This window comes from Choloepus didactylus, chromosome 27 (genome assembly GCF_015220235.1).
Source record: "Choloepus didactylus isolate mChoDid1 chromosome 27, mChoDid1.pri, whole genome shotgun sequence".
NCBI lineage: Eukaryota > Metazoa > Chordata > Mammalia > Pilosa > Megalonychidae > Choloepus > Choloepus didactylus.
Window position 1 is genome coordinate 1,788,020 of NC_051333.1, and position 17,676 is coordinate 1,805,695.

The 17,676-nt window shown below is 51.9% G+C and overlaps 2 protein-coding genes across 2 annotated transcripts in view; one reads left to right on the top strand and one right to left on the bottom strand.

Annotated features, from left to right (window-relative positions):
- The window catches only part of LOC119520940 (zinc finger protein 805), a 603,985-nt gene that overhangs the window by 509,383 nt on the left and 76,926 nt on the right, over window positions 1-17,676 (bottom strand). The window lies entirely within an intron of this gene.
- On the top strand, window positions 9,058-15,100 carry ZNF835 (zinc finger protein 835). Its single transcript, XM_037818839.1, has 3 exons — window positions 9,058-9,210; window positions 10,318-10,404; window positions 13,105-15,100. The coding sequence occupies exon 3, from the start codon at window positions 13,147-13,149 to the stop codon at window positions 14,746-14,748; it is 1,602 nt and encodes a 533-aa protein (XP_037674767.1). The 5' UTR covers window positions 9,058-9,210; window positions 10,318-10,404; window positions 13,105-13,146; the 3' UTR covers window positions 14,749-15,100.

Here is a 17,676-nt window from a genome sequence, read left to right on the forward strand (position 1 = left end):
GGGTGGATGGATGGATGGGTGGAGAGATAAAGCTGTTTAAGTTTGAACATCTTCTTCCCCCCCTCCTCTATTACCCAGCCACATACTTGGCACTGGCAGCGATCTTATCCAGGAACTTCAGACCCATTCTTCCTTGGAGATACCACACACAAACAGGATTTGAGATGCTGCAGAACTTAGGAAAAAAGAAAAAAATAATTCCAAAGAGGTCCATTTACAAAGCCTGGATCCAACCACTTTCACAAGCAGAATCCCTAAGAAGGAGGATGTCTGCCCCATCTCTCTTCCTCTCTCTTTGACTTCCCCTTCAGTTTCCCACACATTTCTTCTGAAATCCACCTGGGGATGGATTGAGCCATGGCAGAGGAAGAACCAGGTACATGGGAGGGAGCTGGAATAATTGGAAGACACCAGTTCCCTGGCAGTCTCTCGGGGCTCCTGGACCCACTGAGGGACCCAATGCTCATTAGAGGCTGATTGGGCTGGGACGTGGGGGTAAAAACTTTCTGGAGCCCTCAGAGTCATTAGAGGAAATGTTTGCTGTGAGTTTCTTCCTCCCTCCCACCAAAATATGAACTTCTGTGAGGGAGCAGGTGGCTTCAGAGGTTCTACAGAAAACTCAGGACTGGTAGATGCAGTCCCAGCTCTGCCATGGGTTGATTATGAGACTTTCTGAGCTTTGCATTCCTTATCTGTACAATGGGCAGAAAAATCCCTGTTGTCATAGCTTATGAAACGTTTGTGGGCTTGGAGTGAGAAGACTTTTTATGACTCTAAGTTGAGAACGAGAAAAGCATCCCCTGACATAAGGAAGCTCACCTGGCACACCCAGCCAGGCCTTGGGGTTCTGTTGAACATCAACAGTTTCACAGAACCTCAACCTCAAGCAGGCCATTGGATGACAATGACAGATCAATACAAAGACAAGACCGCCCTGGAATCACGTCTGACACAGACGAAACAGGAGCATCATCCAAGCCACAAAAGCGACCAAACCTCACCTCTCCTGGCTAATTTGACTGACAGCTGCTTCTTAACCAGCCTCATCACTGCTCTAGTCGCCCTCATTATAGATAAATTTATTAATTACTTAATCATAGAATTACCCCCCATTTCCTGACAGAATCCAATCCAAGAGTAAAGTCCCACTTCCTTAAATCTTCCCCCAAATCAACAAACACAAGTCCTAAATCCTATATAGTTTCTGTCTAACACTGTGTTTATTTCTAGGACTGCTGTAACAAATCACCACAAACTGGTTAGTTTAAAAACAACAAAAATTTATTCTCTCATATTCTAGCCCAGAAGTCTGAAATCAAGGTCTTGGTAGTTTTGGCCCCCTCTGGGAGCCCTGAGGGAGAATCCGTCCCACGCCTTTCTTCTAGCTCCTGGCGGTTGCCGACAACCCTTGGCGATCCTTGCCTGGGAGCCCGTCACTCCCGTTTCTACCTCCGTCTTGCGTGGCCTTCTTTCCTCTCTCTCCCTCTGGGCCTGAATCTCTCTTCTCCTTTCTCCTACGAAGAGAGACACCAGCCATTGGATTTAGGGTCTATACCGCCATCCACTAGGACCTCATTTTAACTTAACTAATTTCATCTTCAGAGGTCCTCTTCCAAGCAAGGCCAGACTCTGAGGCTCCATGGACTTGAATTTGGAGGAGACGTGGTTCAACCCACTGAGCCCTCTTACTGAGACCCCCCATTGGCTGTCCATGCGTGTACACTTGCTCGTTGCAGCAAGTAGTAAATCCAACATGTTCAATGACAGGTGTGTCCCTGGTGGTCTTTGACTGGAGAGAAGGGACAAAGTAAGTGATTTTATAGTTCTTTATATTTCTCCATCCCGTAGTATGTAAATGCCTCAGGCCTGCTACTCGCTTCCCTGGAATACAGAGATAGACAAGACAAACAAGATCCGGGGGAGACCAATGAGACGAGTAAATGCAGAAATAAACGCAGTCGACTCAGATAGTGACAGGTGGTATGAATGAGATAAGACCAGGCGATACGATAGGGGACGGCTCGGTGAGGGGGCAGAGCCACGTCAGAGGCCGCAGCCCTGGAGCACTCTCCAAGGAGCTGACATTTGATCTGAGACCTGAGAGACGGGAGGAGCCAACTGTGAGGATATTTTGGGGAAGAACATTCCAGAAAGAGGGAATAATGAAAGGCCCTAAACTGGCATTCCTGAGAATACAAAGAAGGCCAGTGTGGCTCAAAGATGATGGGCAAGGGGAAGAGGTAAGAAGGAGCCAAATAGGTCACAGTTAGGAATCTTGTCTTCATTATAAGTACAATGTGGATCCCCTCTGGGCCTCTGTTTCTTTCTCTGTACAGCGGAGACCATGGAATGAGTGTGAGCCTATTAAGCAATCTCCACAGCTAGAGAAATAGTTCCTCAACTCCCACCCATAGATGGAAACTAGAATCACTAACAAGAAACAAGTTTGTGAAAATTATATTGTTGGTGAATATATGCCAGTGACTAGAGCGGTTTCTGGCACAAAGGAGATTCTCAAATGTATGTGTGTGAATGCACATATGTGTGGAGAGAGAGAGGGGGAGAGAGAGAGATGGGGGGGAGTGTTTTGGTTTGCCAAAGCCGCCAGAATGCAATATACCAGAAATGGGTTGTCCTTTACAGCCAGGGTATATTAACTTACAATTTACAGTTCTTGGGCCATGAAAATGTCCAACTTAAGGCATCAACAGGATGACACCTGGACTCTGAGGACAGGCTGCCAGTGCCCGGGACGCCTCTGTCATGTGGGAAGGCACGTGGCTGGCATCTGCTGGTCCTTCTCTCCTGGGTTTCATTGCTTTCAGCTTCTGGCTTCAGTAGCTGCCTCTGTGTTTTCTGTGGGTCCTCTCTTAGCTTTTCTGGGATTTTTCTCCAAGCTCTTGGGCTTTTTTCTGTGTGTCCTTTTATCTTCTTATAAAGGACTCCAGAAAGGGGATTAAGACCCACCTTGAATGGCATGGGTCACATCTCAAGTGAAATAACCTAATCAAAAGACACACCCGCAATAGTTCTGCACCCACAGAAATGGATTAAAAGAATATGGCCTTTTCTGGGGTACATAACAGCTCCAAACCACCACAGATATATACCTAGATAGATAGATAGATAGATAGATAGATAGGTAGATAGGTAGATGGATGGATAGATAGATGGATGTAGATATATAGACTAAGTGAATAACTCCCCTAACCCCCTCCACGGCCCTATGAAGGGGGTACTTCTGTTGTCTCCATTTTTCTGATGAGGAAACTAACTTTCAATGCATCAGTAGTTCTTAAACCAATTTGGAGATTTCTTAAATATTGTATTCCTGCAATCAAAACCCAGAAATTCTGGTCTAGTCAGTCTTATTGGGCCCTAGGATCTGTATTTTCAAACAAATACCCTAGGTGATTCTGATATATAATTTTGAACAAAACTTTAGAAAAATCCTGTGCTTTTCTACAATTATGTGTCTCCTATTATTTTCAGCTGAGTTTAATTTCCATCACTTCTCTATCCCCTCATTTGAAATATGTGTATGGCGTTCTTTTAAGATTCCCTGAGAGCATAATGCTAAGCTTCCCTGATGAAGGATAACTGGGGAAAACCTTGGGACTCAAGGCACGACTGTAGACTAAACCTAGATTCCTGCGGTTATCACAAAGATTTGGAATTTTCTTGGATGCCCAGATCCACATGGAACCATCTTCCTGAAACTTTAAAATGAACCTGAGACTGACCGGCTGAGGGGCCCATGGTCATGAGTGGGGGTAGGGGTGGGGGCTCGAGGAGGTGGAATTGAAAAACATGGGGCTTTCCATAATTAAGCACATTCTGATCCATCCCATGACCAACCTATTCCTCTGTGGTCTGTCATGCCTCCGGACACCAGCTCTCTACCAGTTCCTCCCGGAGGTCCCACAGGGGCTACAAGCATACACACGGCCACTTGAATTTTGTGATCATCCTGCCTTAAAACTGCGCCACTCCTCGTATTCTCCTTTCAGCAAATGGAAGGGAGGGAGGGAGGGAGGGAGCAGCTGTTTTCTTCCTACTTTGCATTTGAGGAAACCGAGGCACAGGGAAGGGAAGTGACCTGCCCAGCACGTGGCAAGGGGGATAGGTGGGATTTGAGGGTGAGTGGCCCGCTCCAGACTCAGGGCTGCCGCCGTCTCTGGCGTCAGGCCCAAGGGCTACAAGCCCCATTGGCAGGACCGGCCTCGGGCCCAGCGGATCCGGGCGTCAGTCTCGGCTCCTCCCTCCCCTGATGGTGCAATCGGGACAAGCCACCCGGACGCTCTGAGCCTCAGTCTCCCCTTGTGCAAGATGCAGCGAAAGACAACATGTCACTCAGAGGCCAGCGTATGAGGTTCAAATACATATATGTATAATATAGAGATATACGGATTCTGTACAAAAGTTTCTATATTGTGTAATAAATACCATGATTTACTTAAATATGTAACGTACGTTATAGAAATATAAACTTGTTACAAATAATTTGATAATGAATTTATAATGCTATTTATTATATCATCTATATATTCATTATACAGTAGCATGCATTGCATAACTTACTATTTTATATATATTACAATACATTGTGTCATATTAATGCATGTTATATTATTTACTAAAATATTATATTATATAAATATATAGTATATTATATACAAATTCTATAACATGCATATTATATAATGTATTTTTGCATAATTTATGTATTTATATAATAGAGTATATATTATAATCTTTTAATAAATACTTTTTAAAGGTACTGTATATTTTATATATATATACTTATTGCATATGAGCACAGAGTAAGTCCTCATAAAAATATTAGCTGTAGATGAGAAAGCTGTAAACAATTTATTTTTCAAAGGAAATATATTTTTAGAAATGTCTAGGGACCTCCCTGTGGTAAAAGCTTCTCTTCAGTGATTCCTGTAAAACTGATCCCGTTGTGCGCACTCCTCCAGCGGTAAAATCAGTGCACACGGGGAAGCCGGAGCCTGAGGCCGAAGAAAAAGTCAGCAATACTGAACTTGTCTTTATTAAACATTTTGATCCTCATTAATGTTTGTTATTCATTTTTTAAAATACTTCATTAAAATGTTCCTTCTCTTGATCACTGAGTTTTGTGGGGTCCGCAGTCCCCGTGCCCTGGTGTCTCCGTCAAGGCGCACGCCTTCCTGTCCCGTTTGCAGTTGCCCGTTCGCCTGATTTGGTGAAGAAAGTGCCGCGTCCCCACCTTGTTTCCCCCTCCCCCTCCCCTCCCCCTCCCTCCCCTCCCCTCCCCCTCCCTCCCCTCCCCCTCTTCCCCTCCCCCTCCCCCTCCTCCTCCCACTTCCCCCTCCCCTCCCTCTTCCCCCTCCCCTCCCCTCCCCATTCACCTGATTTGGTGAAGTAAGTGCCCTGTCCCCAGCTTGTTTCCCCCCTCCCCCTCCCTCCCTCCCCTCCCCTCCCCCTTCCATCCCCCTTCCCTCTCCCCTACCCTCCCCCGTCCCTCCCCCTCTCCCCTCCCTCCCCTCCCCTCCCCCTCCCCTCCCTCCCCTCTCCCTCCTTCCCCTCCCTCCCTCCCCCTCCCCTCCCCTCCCCGTTCGCCTGATTTGGTTAAGAAAGTGCCGAGTCCCCAGCTTGTTTCCCCCTCCCCTCCCCCTCCCTCCCTCCCCTCCCCCTCTTCCCCTCCCCCTCCCCCCTCCTCCCACTTCCCCCTCTCCCTCCCTCCCCCTCCCCTCCCCTCCCCATTCGCCTGATTTGGTTAAGAAAGTGCCGAGTCCCCAGCTTGTTTCCCCCTCCCCTCCCCCTCCCTCCCTCCCCTCCCCCTCTTCCCCTCCCCCTCCCCCCTCCTCCTCCCACTTCCCCCTCTCCCTCCCTCCCTCCCCTCCCCTCCCCCTCCCCTCCCCTCCCCATTCGCCTGATTTGGTGAAGTGCATCCTCAGCTTGTTTTCCCCCCTCCCTCCTCTTCCCCTCCCCTCCCCCTCCCCTCGTCCTCCTCCCCCCCTCCTCCTCCCGCCTCCCCCTCTCTCTCTCCCAGAACCTTCCACCCGAATCCTTAATCCTTACCCCTGTTTTTGAAGGGAAAGCAGGTGAGCAGGCTCTGTTCCTTCTGTGGTGCAAGAGCGCCCCCTGGCGATGCAGCGGCTTCACCTGCAAACACACACCTGGTTTGTGAAGCCAACGCGGGTGATCTTTGCAGGAAACTAAAGAAAAAACTTAGATTCACCTTGGGTTACATTGGCCTATTTTCTTTTTCTGTAAAATGATACTTAGTGGTGATTTTTCCTAATTATACATAGAACAACATTTATCACAGCAAGAATCTGGAAATAACTTGTGTTTCAGTTGGGGATTGACTACATTTTTAGTATTCTGTATTATTTATTTGCAATTTTCACAAGTGGCACCTTTGGATTTATTCTACCATAAGACAAAGCATTTTGATTTAGACTTGGGAATGAATTTGAGCATGATAACAATTATCTCTGAGAGACTGATTCTGATATGAAACGTCTGGAAATAACCTCAGTTGAAGAGTGGTAAAAAATTCTTTGACATTTTTAACAATGTGTAAGTACAAAAGCGTGTGTGTGTGTGTGTGTGTGTGTGTGTGTGTGTGTGTGTGCCTGGACTGCATCTGAATCACCACAGCTGACTGTGTGCATGTGTAGATTACAAAGAGTGCCCTAATTCTCCACCCTCCTTGAATCTCCACTTTGCATGTGTCTTTGCAGTACTTCCCATGAGAGTGGAGATCCATTTAACCACCTCTTGAAACCGGACTGTATTTGTAGTGTACTTTGGCCAACGGAATGCTCAGAAGTGAAAAATGCGTCAGTTCAGAACCTAGGACTCAGGGAGCTTTGCAGCTTCCACCAACCTCTTGAAACTCCCCCCAGCTGCGCTATGAGCAAGACCAGGCTAGCCTGCTGGACACTGAGAGACGTGGTGCAGAAATGAGCCATCTCACCTGAGACCTCTAGTCCAGCTGTCATCCAGTCCACCCAGCAGCTGACCACAGATGCATGAGAGAGCCCAGCTGAAGCCAGAGGAACTGCTCAACTAGCCCAGCCCAAGTTGCCAGCCTACAGCTAATTAAGTAAAAGCCAGTTGTAAGTTTGGAGGGATTTGTTATGCAGCAAGCACTGACTGATACAATGTGTGTGTAAGTATGTGGATGCACATGTGTATATGTGTGTGTGCTTGTCAGTGTGCAGATTCACAGGCCTCTTTCCTCTCCCCATATCTCTGCCCTTCAGGACCTGCCCAACTCCAAAAGGCAAAACCAATAGAACTGAGAGATCTCCTCCTGGCAGTGGCACAGGCCAGCCTTCCTTGGCCGCTTAGGAGGAGTGTGGGCTGTGGTGAGTGGCTCGTGGGCACTGGGAGACTTGCCCTCTCTAAGCCTTAATATTCTCCTCTGGAAAATGGAGATAACATTAACATGTCCTTCACTGAACAGAGGGAGTCCCTCACCCCCGCATCCGAGGCACCCAGGCTTTCTTGACACAGTTGCCTCAGACGCAGAAGTGTATCCTCTTTAGGACCTCCCCTCCCAGCTGCTCTTTGCTTCCAGGCTCGCAAGCCAAGGTGTGTGCCGACTTGGACCGGACGGAGCGTTGTACGCCCTGCCCCAGGAGGAGAGCACTTGTTCACCAAAAGAGTGACGAGACCTCAGCAGACTGCACTGGGGAGCCCAATGACCTCCTGGGTGTTAGACAAGGAGGGTGAAATGAAATATAAGGCTCCACCGTCCCAAGTCCATTTGCACGGGCGCATCCACCTGGAGTTCAGGATCCCACGTGAATCTGCTCTGTTGGTGTTCTCTGTTATGTCCGTCTGTCTAAGTCCAATTACCTCTTCTTAGACAGACACTTATCTCAGTATGACCTCATCTTAACTTACACACTTCCATCTCAAACGACCCTATTTCCAAATAAGGTCACATTTTGTGGTACCGGGGATTAGAATGTCAACATATCAACAATTCAACCCATAACGTTGTTTTAAAAAATATGGCAATTTCCTGGAGTTCCCAAAATTGTTCATAGAAAATATGTAAGATATATATTTTTAAATATTAAAAAGTAACACAAAACCAGAAAAAAAGAAAAAGAACCTCAATGGGTTAAAACAACCACCCTTTATTCTCACGCTGACAGGTCTGTGAATCGGCTGGACGCTGACAGGTCTGTGAATCGGCTGGAGGCTCTGCTGCCAGCGTTGCAGGCTGCTGGGGCTTTGGGCCTGATTTCATCATGGCAGGGTCAGAAGCGTCAGAAGGATGAGGGAAAACACACAGTGCCTCTTGAGGGATAGAATAAAAGAAGAAGTACTAACAAAAATTATAAAATAAATATAAAATAAAAATTCGGAGGGTGAAGAAAGCGTGTGTCCTGGTTTAACAGGCAGGCTTTCATTTCCTGGGTATGCATGACATGAATGCTGCATCTGCAATCAATGGCAAGGTGGTTTTGGTAAAATTCATTTCTGTTTTTCTATTATACGTTGACGTATTTCTTTCTTCTCCCAGTTATCTACCAATTACCTGGTGTCCATTTTTCTAATTGCTTTAAATAAATAATTTTGGACTTGAGTTACATCAACTTCCTGAGACAAATGACTTCCAGATAAAAAGGGCCCCGCGTGGCTTAACGGTGAACTGTGGGGTAAACCCGTCTGGGCTGTGTGACCTGGGGTAAGTAGCTTAGCCTCTCTGGTCCTCTAACACTTTTCCCAGTCTCCCTAGACTCTGCCCCTCCCACTTGAGCTTGACTGGCCTTGTCCACCATCCTGCTCCCAGGGGGCGGTGAGTGGGGCTCGGGGAAAACACGCCCACACCCCGCCCCCAGATCCCCCCACTCGCCTGGAACCCCTAGCGCACTTACAGGCGCAAGGCTCTCTGGGAATTGTAGTTTCGAGGACCCCAGAGGAGCCGGCCTGTAGTAGCGGCGCCGGTGGGGCACAGGGCCTTCTGGGATTTGTAGTTCAGGAGAGCCTTGAGCGGGCTGCACCGCTCCCGTCGCGCACGCGCACTCCGCTCCAGCCCGGCCTTGGGGCCTGTCAGCGGCGGCGGTCACACCGGCCTGGGCGCCTCGAAAGTGCGCGCCGCCGGGGGACCCGCCTAGATGAATCTGAGCCACTTCCTCCGGGTTCGTCGGGAGCCGCCGAGGCCTTCCTTGCTGGTCCTGGGACGCGAGGGCGACGGTGTGTAGTTTGCGTGTGCATGACCCCAACGGGGTGTGAACCTGCAGTAGTGTGCCTGCGCGTGTGTCCCTGTGTGTGACTCCGTCACGTGTGAACCTATGCATGTGCACGACTCCAGCAGCGCGTGCCCGTGCAGGTGTGTAACGTGCATGAGTCTGTCCCCGTGTTTGCACGTGCGTGTCTTCAGGAGTTGTTTGTGCCCGTGCAGGTGTGTGCTGTTACTGTGACCGTACATGTGAGTCCGTCCCTGTGTGTCACTGTTTGCACGTGCCAGACTCCAGCAGTGTGTGCCTGTGAAGGTGAAGCAGTGTGCAGAATTGGATGTGAAGATCTCTGTGCATGTGTGAAACTTGTTCTGCTGTGTGAGCTGTATGTTGGACTCCACATGTGTGTGGAACTGGGTGGGGTGGCTGCGTGTGTGTGTGTGCCAGCAGAAAGCTGGGTGGCCTGGGTGTGCTGGTGGCTTGGTGTGCCTGAGTGTGACTGTGTGGAGAGGGCCGTGCGGGCTTGAAACAGGATGTGTGTGAGCGAGACCATGCAGGCCCTGGGTCACTGCGTGTGCACTTGCACATGGGGTGGCCCCTGCATGTGTGTGACTTTGGGCAGGTGTGAAGCTGTGCTCACACTGTGTGTGTGTCCAGGACCCCATGGGAGTGTCCCAGTGCTGGCCTGCCTGAGCGAAGCAGGGTGGCGTGTGTGACCTTGTTCACTCAGTGGACGCTGTGTGCATAGCTGCGTGTACCCAACCTGTGTGCATGCCTGGCCATGACTGGTGCACCTGGAGCTGTGCACAACCGCCTGCCTCCTGCATGCAGAGAGGACTGGTGTGCCTGTGTGTGAGTCCCCACCCACTGTGGTGTGCGGGCATGTGCCTCCATGCGTGTGTGTCTGAGCGTGTGACACAGGGTGGGCATCTGTCCTCACACACTTGCCCTTTCGTGTGTGTGCCTGTCTGGGGCTTACCCAGCCCTGGAAGTCACTCCTGTGCACAGAGCCAGCCTCCTGCGCCAGAGGAGGAGATGGCCACACCCCAGCCTGGTGTTTTCACGCTGCCCACCCGCCTCTGCCCAGCACCTTCCATCACAGTCTTGTTCTTTTCTTCTGCAGACGCCGACCAGACCTGTTGAGGGTCCGTGCCCCGAGCAGGGCGCCCAGCCTGAGCCACAGGGCAGCCCCTCCCCTCCGAGACCAGAGGTGGGTACCTGCTTGCTCTGGGGACGCAGTGGGCCGGTGGAGGGCTGCCCTTGGAGGTGGCCCCGGAGCTGGCACTGGCCTGGCCCCCATCAGCCGAGCCCTCACCACCACTGCCCAGGAGACCCCGCAGGATCCCATCCCCTTGCTTGGTCGAGATGATTCCTCACGCAGCAGTAGACCACCAGTACCCTGCCTCGGGGGTTCAGAGGATTCCATGGGTGAAAGTGATGTCTAGTGTTATCTTCTCTTCCTTCTTATCATTAAATCACCTTCCTTTTCTCAGCTTAATCTATCATGTTGCTTTCCTCCCCTTTCCTCTCTGTGACCTTTCACTGACCCCCAAGCGTCCCACATCGTGGGCAGGGTCACTGGGAAAGGCCCTTCTGAGGTGACCTTGAGCCAAGACGCGGGTTAGGAGAAGGAGCCGCCATCAGGGCGGGGAGGAGGAGACGTGGGGGAGGACATTCCAGGCCCAGGGAACCGTGAGGGCAGCGAGTGCAAAGGCTGTGGGGCAGGACTGTGCCCTGGCGAGTTTGGGGAGCAGCCGGGGGCCGCTCTGAGCAGGAGGCGACCACAGGGAGTTGCCCACACAGGGGTCCCGGGACCCAGGTCATGAAGGCCTTAGGGGCCCTCATGAGGACGCTGGTGTCACCCCGAGGGAAGCGGGAGCCATGAGAGGGTGCAGAGCAGACAGGGGCGTTGTCTGACTTGGGTTTAAGAGGATCCCTTAAGACCCCTTTGAGCAAAGTGGGCCAGAGGCCAGGGGAGGGAGCAGCAGTGCCAACTTGGAGGCTAAGGGCTCTGAAAACACGGGGAGGAAAAGTCCAGAGTCCCAACTGTCAGTCTTGACAACTGGTCCTTAGGAACGAGATCTTCCCAGAACCTCAAGGATTTGCTTAAACTTATTTTAGCTGCTCTTAATACGGCAGGCCCGAGACACTCTCCCTACAAAGGCCTGTTGCAAGGTTGGTCCTCGGCTGGCATCTGGGAACTCAGATTTCGGGAAGGTTCCCACCTTTCCCAGAACTGATGAGAGGGGCTCGCTGTGCCTAAACTGTGTGCAGGCAGCATGGTTTATGCTGAACGTGCATCCCTGGGGGCCTGGACTCTCCGTACCTGCCGGGCAGAGGGTCCCACGTGCCCAGCCCCTGTGAGGGCCCTGGGCGCGGGGTCTCTAAGGGGCCTCCCTGTAGAAACACCTCACAGGCGTTGTCACGGCTCCTGGCTGGAGGAACTGAGTGTGTCCCGTGTGACTCCACAGGGAGAGGACTCGGGGAGCCAGCGCCTGGCTTCCTGTGGACATCACCCCAGGCCCCTTTCCCCGTTGCTGATTTTGCTTTGCATCTTTTTCCTGTAATACATCATAGCTGTGTAATAAATCATACGCTGAGTCCTATCAAATCCCCAAACCCGGGGGTGGTCTTGGGGACCCCCCGGCACACTGGCAGCTCCCGTTGTTGAAATATCTCATTCAGAAGCCCAGTATTGCAAATACAGTTATTTCCAGTGAAAGATCAGAAATGTTATTTTTTTTAAATCAAATATGCAAGAAACTCTTACGAAATCAAAAAGCCTTTTTAAAAAAAGACATTATCACTCAAGATTCTGCCTGTTTGTATTCTTTCTTGGGCACTGGGATTTTAGTTTACCATGAAGTGTTTGGGGACACACCAAAAGGTTTATAGAAAAATACACCACTATCCACGTACCCAGTGCTTAAATGAAGCCTTCTTTGCACCCCTCCTCAGTTCCAGCTCCCTTGCCCCCCCTGAAGTGGAAACAATTCTTTTGAATTCAGCACTTTCTCATTCCCATCTTATCTTTGTGAACCTTCACCACCTGTGTTCATAATCCCTAAATAATGTGTTATTTTTACCCTTGTTAAAGTCTAATTAGCATCAAACCTGATAGATCCCTTTGCACCTCACTCTGTTTGCCCCATTGTGTGTTTGAGGTTTGTCTGAATTGGTGCCCAGAGTGGACAGTTGCCGTGCTCACTGCCGTGAGGCGTTCCGTTCTGTGACTGTGCTGCCGTTTGTCTCTTTATGCCTTTGTTGGACAGGATTGTTTCCAGTTTGGATATTACAGTCAGTCTTGTACATGTCTCCTGGTACACACGTGTGCAGGTTTCTCTGGAGTGTACACCAAGAGCACGTGATGGCTGGGCCCAGGAGGTGCATGACTTCAGCCTTTGTAGATGAGGCCAAACGGTTTTCCAACCTGGGTTTTCCAGCCTGTGCACCTACTAGCAGTGTATTCCGTGTGATATCTTGGGCCTGCTTTTTCCTCTATGTATGAAGTGGATCAATTTTTCCCCAGAAAAGAAAATTGTCCCCCCAGGTTACAAAGCTACATTAAAGAGCTGGCAAATCACTTATTCTTTGTAGGGATCTTTAAAAATTGTTTTAAGTTCCACTAAGCCAGTGATTCTCAAGGAGGGGCTGTTTGGCCTCCAGGGGACACGTGTTTTGATGTGGCCACTTGGGGGGTCTGCTGCTGGCATCTAGTGAGTGAGAGACAAGGGGCACCACTCAACACCCTACAACGCACAGGATGGCCCCCCACGACAATGACTCATCCGGACCCAAATGTTCTGGTGCTGAGGTTTAGAAACCCTGCCCTGCGGGACCCGGTCCAGCTGTTAACCTTTTCCAGCCCAGGACAGATGGCAAGCCTGAGTGTATTTCTCTTTTCTTTCAGGAGCACAAGATGTGAGCTCCAGGCAGCAGCTCAGAAGCAGGGATGGAAAGAGGCGTGAGTGATGCTCTCCAAGACCCAGAGTTGGGGGAACCCCGGAAACAGGAGGGTCCGTTGAAGCCCCAGCAGGAAAAGCAGGAACGCTGTTTGAAGCAAGAGGCGGTGGCCGGCAGCGAAGACCCTGCTGTCCAGGGGCCCGGTGAACTTGGCGGGATCCTGAGAACCAGTGCCCCCAGCGCCACCAAGCCCCAGAGATGCGGGGGCGCCCCAGGAAAGAGCACGAAGCTGAAGACTCTGAGCCCCGACGGGGAGGAGAAGGCGGCCGACGGCCCGAGGAAGCCGTGGAAGTGCGAGGATTGTGGGAAGGCCTTCAGCTACTGCTCGGCGTTCGCCTTACACCAGAGGGTGCACACCGGCGAGAGGCCGTTCGCGTGCGGCGAGTGCGGCAAGGCCTTCAGCCAGAGCGTGCACCTGACGCTCCACCAGCGCACGCACACGGGCGAGAAGCCGTACGCGTGTGATGAGTGCGGGAAGGCCTTCAGCCAGGGCTCCTACCTCGTGTCCCACTGGCGCACGCACACGGGCGAGAAGCCCCACGCGTGCCCCGAGTGCGGCAAGGCCTTCACGCGCGTCACGCACCTGACCCAGCACCGGCGCATCCACACGGGTGAGAAGCCGTACGCGTGCGGCCAGTGCGGGAAGGCCTTCCGCAACCGCTCGTCGCTGGTGGAGCACCAGCGCATCCACACGGGCGAGAAGCCCTACGAGTGCGCGGCCTGCGCCAAGGCCTTCCGCTTCTCCTCGGCGCTCATCCGCCACCAGCGCACGCACACGGCCGAGCGCCCCTACCGCTGCGGCGCCTGTGCCAAGGCCTTCTCCCAGGTGGCGCACCTGGCGCAGCACCGGCGCACGCACTCGGGCGAGAAGCCCTACAGGTGCGCCGAGTGCGGCGCCACCTTCAGCCAGAGCGCGTCGCTGGCCGAGCACCGGCGCATCCACACCGGCGAGAGGCCCTACGCGTGCGGGGACTGCGGCAAGGCCTTCACGCAGGTGTCGCACCTGGGCCAGCACCGGCGCACGCACACCGGCGAGCGGCCCTACGCGTGCGCGCAGTGCGGCAAGGCCTTCAGCAACCGCTCGCACCTGGCGCAGCACCACCTGGCGCACAGCGGCGCGCGGCCCTACGCCTGCGGCCAGTGCGGCGCCGCCTTCGGCCACGTGTCGTCGCTGCTCGAGCACCAGAAGCTGCACACCGGGGAGCGGCCCTACCGCTGCGGGCAGTGCGGCAAGGCCTTCAGCCAGCGCTCGGCCCTCGCGCTGCACCGGCGCACGCACACCGGCGAGAAGCCCTACGCGTGCCCGCGCTGCGGCAAGGCCTTCAGCAACCGCGCCTACCTGATCCAGCACCACATCGTCCACACCGGCGAGAAGCCCTACGAGTGCGGCAGCTGCGGCAAGGCCTTCAGCTTCTCCTCGGCCCTCATCCGCCACCAGAGGACACACGCCCAGGAGAAGGCACGGGCGCGGGGCGCGGCTGGGGACGCTTGTGCCCGGACTCCGCACCCGAGCTCCCGCAGGGAGGAGGAGCCCGGCGATAGGGCTGACCCGGCCAAAACCGCCGCTGAGCAGCCGAAGGAGGAGAGATGACGTTCAGGGGGGACCTCCGGGACGCCCCCTCTCCAACATCACAACGCCGTGTTAGGGGATGATGGGGGACGCTCTATCATCCTCGGGTTACCAGTGAGGAAACCAAGGCTCAGAGACGCACCGTAACTTGCCCAGAGTCACACAGCGAGGAAGTCCCAGGGCCAGGCCTGGGTCTCCACTCTGAACTGCTCCCCTCCACTGCCCACCTGGCCCAAAATTTTAAATGTGATACGAACAAGTGGATCGAGAGAAATATCGGTGGATCTCTTGCTTGTCTGTTAGTTGTTGATTTTATGATTAAGAAGGCACTTGTTTGATCAATTTAATTAAATAAATGATACGGCTCCTTTGATTAAGTTGGCATATTTATTGAGAGAGAAGAATCTGAAGAAGAAATTCAGATCAGCTTCCAAAATTAGGGAAAATTAGCTGGAGAAATCCAGATCAGGAAAAGATATTCTAGAAAAAGGAAGTCTCTCTTCCCCTGCAAAGGATTTTGTGTGTTTGTGTGTGTGTATGTGTCTGTACCCCGGTTTGTTTTTTTATTCAGTGTAAGAAATATCTCCCCACTCCAGGGTTTTTTTCCCCCTAACTCAAAGTCCTGACTTTAATGGCTGTTTCAGCTCGCTATTGCTGTGTAACAAATCACCCAGAATGCAGTTGTCCATTTAATATTTCTCTTGGTCTGGACTGGGCTTGGTTGGCCTTGGCTGGACTCATTTATGTGTCTGCAGTCAAGGGTGAGTCAGACGGAGGCTGGCTAGTCGGAGGCCACCTGTGCCAGCTCAGCTCTCCTCCTTGTGCCCTCTCACCTGGGTGTGTTCTCATGGTAATAGCAACGGACTGAGAGAGAGAGGACACACACAAACATTTTTTCAAGCCTCTGGATATGTTAAATTCTCTTCTAGTCTCACTGGCTAAAGTAAGTCTCACTCAAGCTCAGGGACAGTGCAGGAAGGACCCAACCAGAAAGGTGGCTGTTGGGAGAGTAGCAAATAGGGGTCATGAATGCTGTCTGCCTATCACAACAGTCAAAAAAAGTTATAATCACAGCATGAGTTTTAAAAAATCGTGTGGCCCAAAATTTAAACAGTAAAAAGAAAAAAAAATTCATCTCACTCTAACCCCCAGCCACCAAGTTCTCCCTAGAGGCAGAAGAACTTCCTGATATCTTTCCAGCATACTCTATACATAGCTAAGCAAATGTACCTATTAGTTTTTTCTTCATATGCATAAATATGCTGGAAAGGTATATTGTATACCTTTCCATGCAAATGGTAGTGTATGGTACAGAATTCTCCATCTTGCTTTTTTTCCTTATCTTGTGTTCTGAGACCTTGTGTTAGTAGCAACGGGGTGAACATTATCCTTTCACAAAGTTTGGGTATAAGATTTCTTATGTCAGAATCACTTATGATTGTTTTCACTCTTCCCACTGTGACTTGTTTGGCTCCAGAAAAAAATCACTGAGAACTATCAGCTCTGAGTTAATGTTTTTCTTCCAAGCCCTGCCTTTGGTGTGCCTGGGAAAGGACTTGAGTCTTCTGTCAATAAATTGCCCTGATTCATAAGACCAATTAGGCTCCCTCTGCTTGAAAAAGAACCCACCAATTAGAAAATTAAGAAAACACTCAATTATACCGAAAAGGGTAAAGTAAAATAAATACCCACAAACCCACCCATACACTTTTTAACATTTCTCATTTTATAACATATTAACTTTAAAATAGGTCATAAAAATGTCTAAATGCATACTTCCCAGGTGTATTTTAAAGTAAATTACTGACACGCTCTCACTTCAGCCCTAAATATGTTAGCTTACATCCCTTTAGAAAAGAAAGTCTCTTCCATACAAGAACAATTCCATTATTACACCTAATTAGGTTAACAGTTCCTTAATATTAGCCAGAGTCCAGTCCGTATTTAAATTTCTTTGGTCTCCCCAAAAAGTTTTAAGTGGGGTAATTTATCTGAAAAAATTATTTCAAGCCTCGAAAATACCTCGACTCCTCTGGGTCCCGGCGCTGGGCCTCGCTCTCCACTCCGCGGCGGGCGCGCTGGCCGGGCCGGGGGACCCCGGGGACGCGGTGCAGGAGCCACCGGCGAGGGGCCTGCGGGAAGGGGAGGGAGACCGCCTGCTTTTACACCCCTGTCCCTGCAGGCCGGGCGGGGGATAGGGGCAAGCAAATCTGCGTGTGGCCTGGACACCGGGAGACATTAGGAAATTTTAACTGTGTTGGATGCGATGATGCTATTGCGAAGAGAGACCCTTTTTCCTTTAGAGACGCGAGCGGAAGGAGAGAAGGGTCACTTGGATCGTGGCTGAATGAATGAAGGAGTGAAAGGCGCCCGCGGTGCACGGACGTGGGGTAGAGCTCAAGCCCCAAGAGAGTGGGAGAAACAGACCCCAGGGGCCGAAGGGCTGCGGGGCCCGGGGGGTCGGCGGAGAAGCGGCGGGGCCAGGGAGCGCGGGGGGCGGCGGGCGGGTTGGGGGGTCCGGGGCCCGCGCAGCCTGGGGCGTTCCCTGATGCGTCGGACTTGACCTCCTGCCCCTGCGGAGGGGCCTGATGCGTCTCCCCCGAGCTCCTCCTGCTGCAGGAGGGGCCGAGACCCCGGGGAGGACATAACCTGCCCCGGACCCCTCCTGCCGCGGAGCGTGTCCGCAGGTGCCTCCTGCGGCCGAAGGCGCGGACACCCGCGAGGCCAGCGTCTGCCCGGAGTCCCCGCAACCGCAGAAGGGTTTCAGAAATATTTCATTCTGGGCGCTTGCGGGATTGCGGGTAAGGTAAAGAAAACCACCTCACGAGGTGTCCAGCGACATTCAGGAAGCCCGCAGTGCAGGACGTGGACGCCGCCCCTTGGTGGTGGTGTGCGACCCCAAACTCCAGGCCCGGGGCCGGGGTGGGCCGTCCACGGGAGGCCGTCGCC

What these genes read in the sequence shown, in the direction of transcription:
- ZNF835 (XM_037818839.1), top strand. Translation starts at nt 13,147, where the DNA reads ATGGAAAGAGGCGTGAGTGATGCTCTCCAAGACCCAGAGTTGGGGGAA.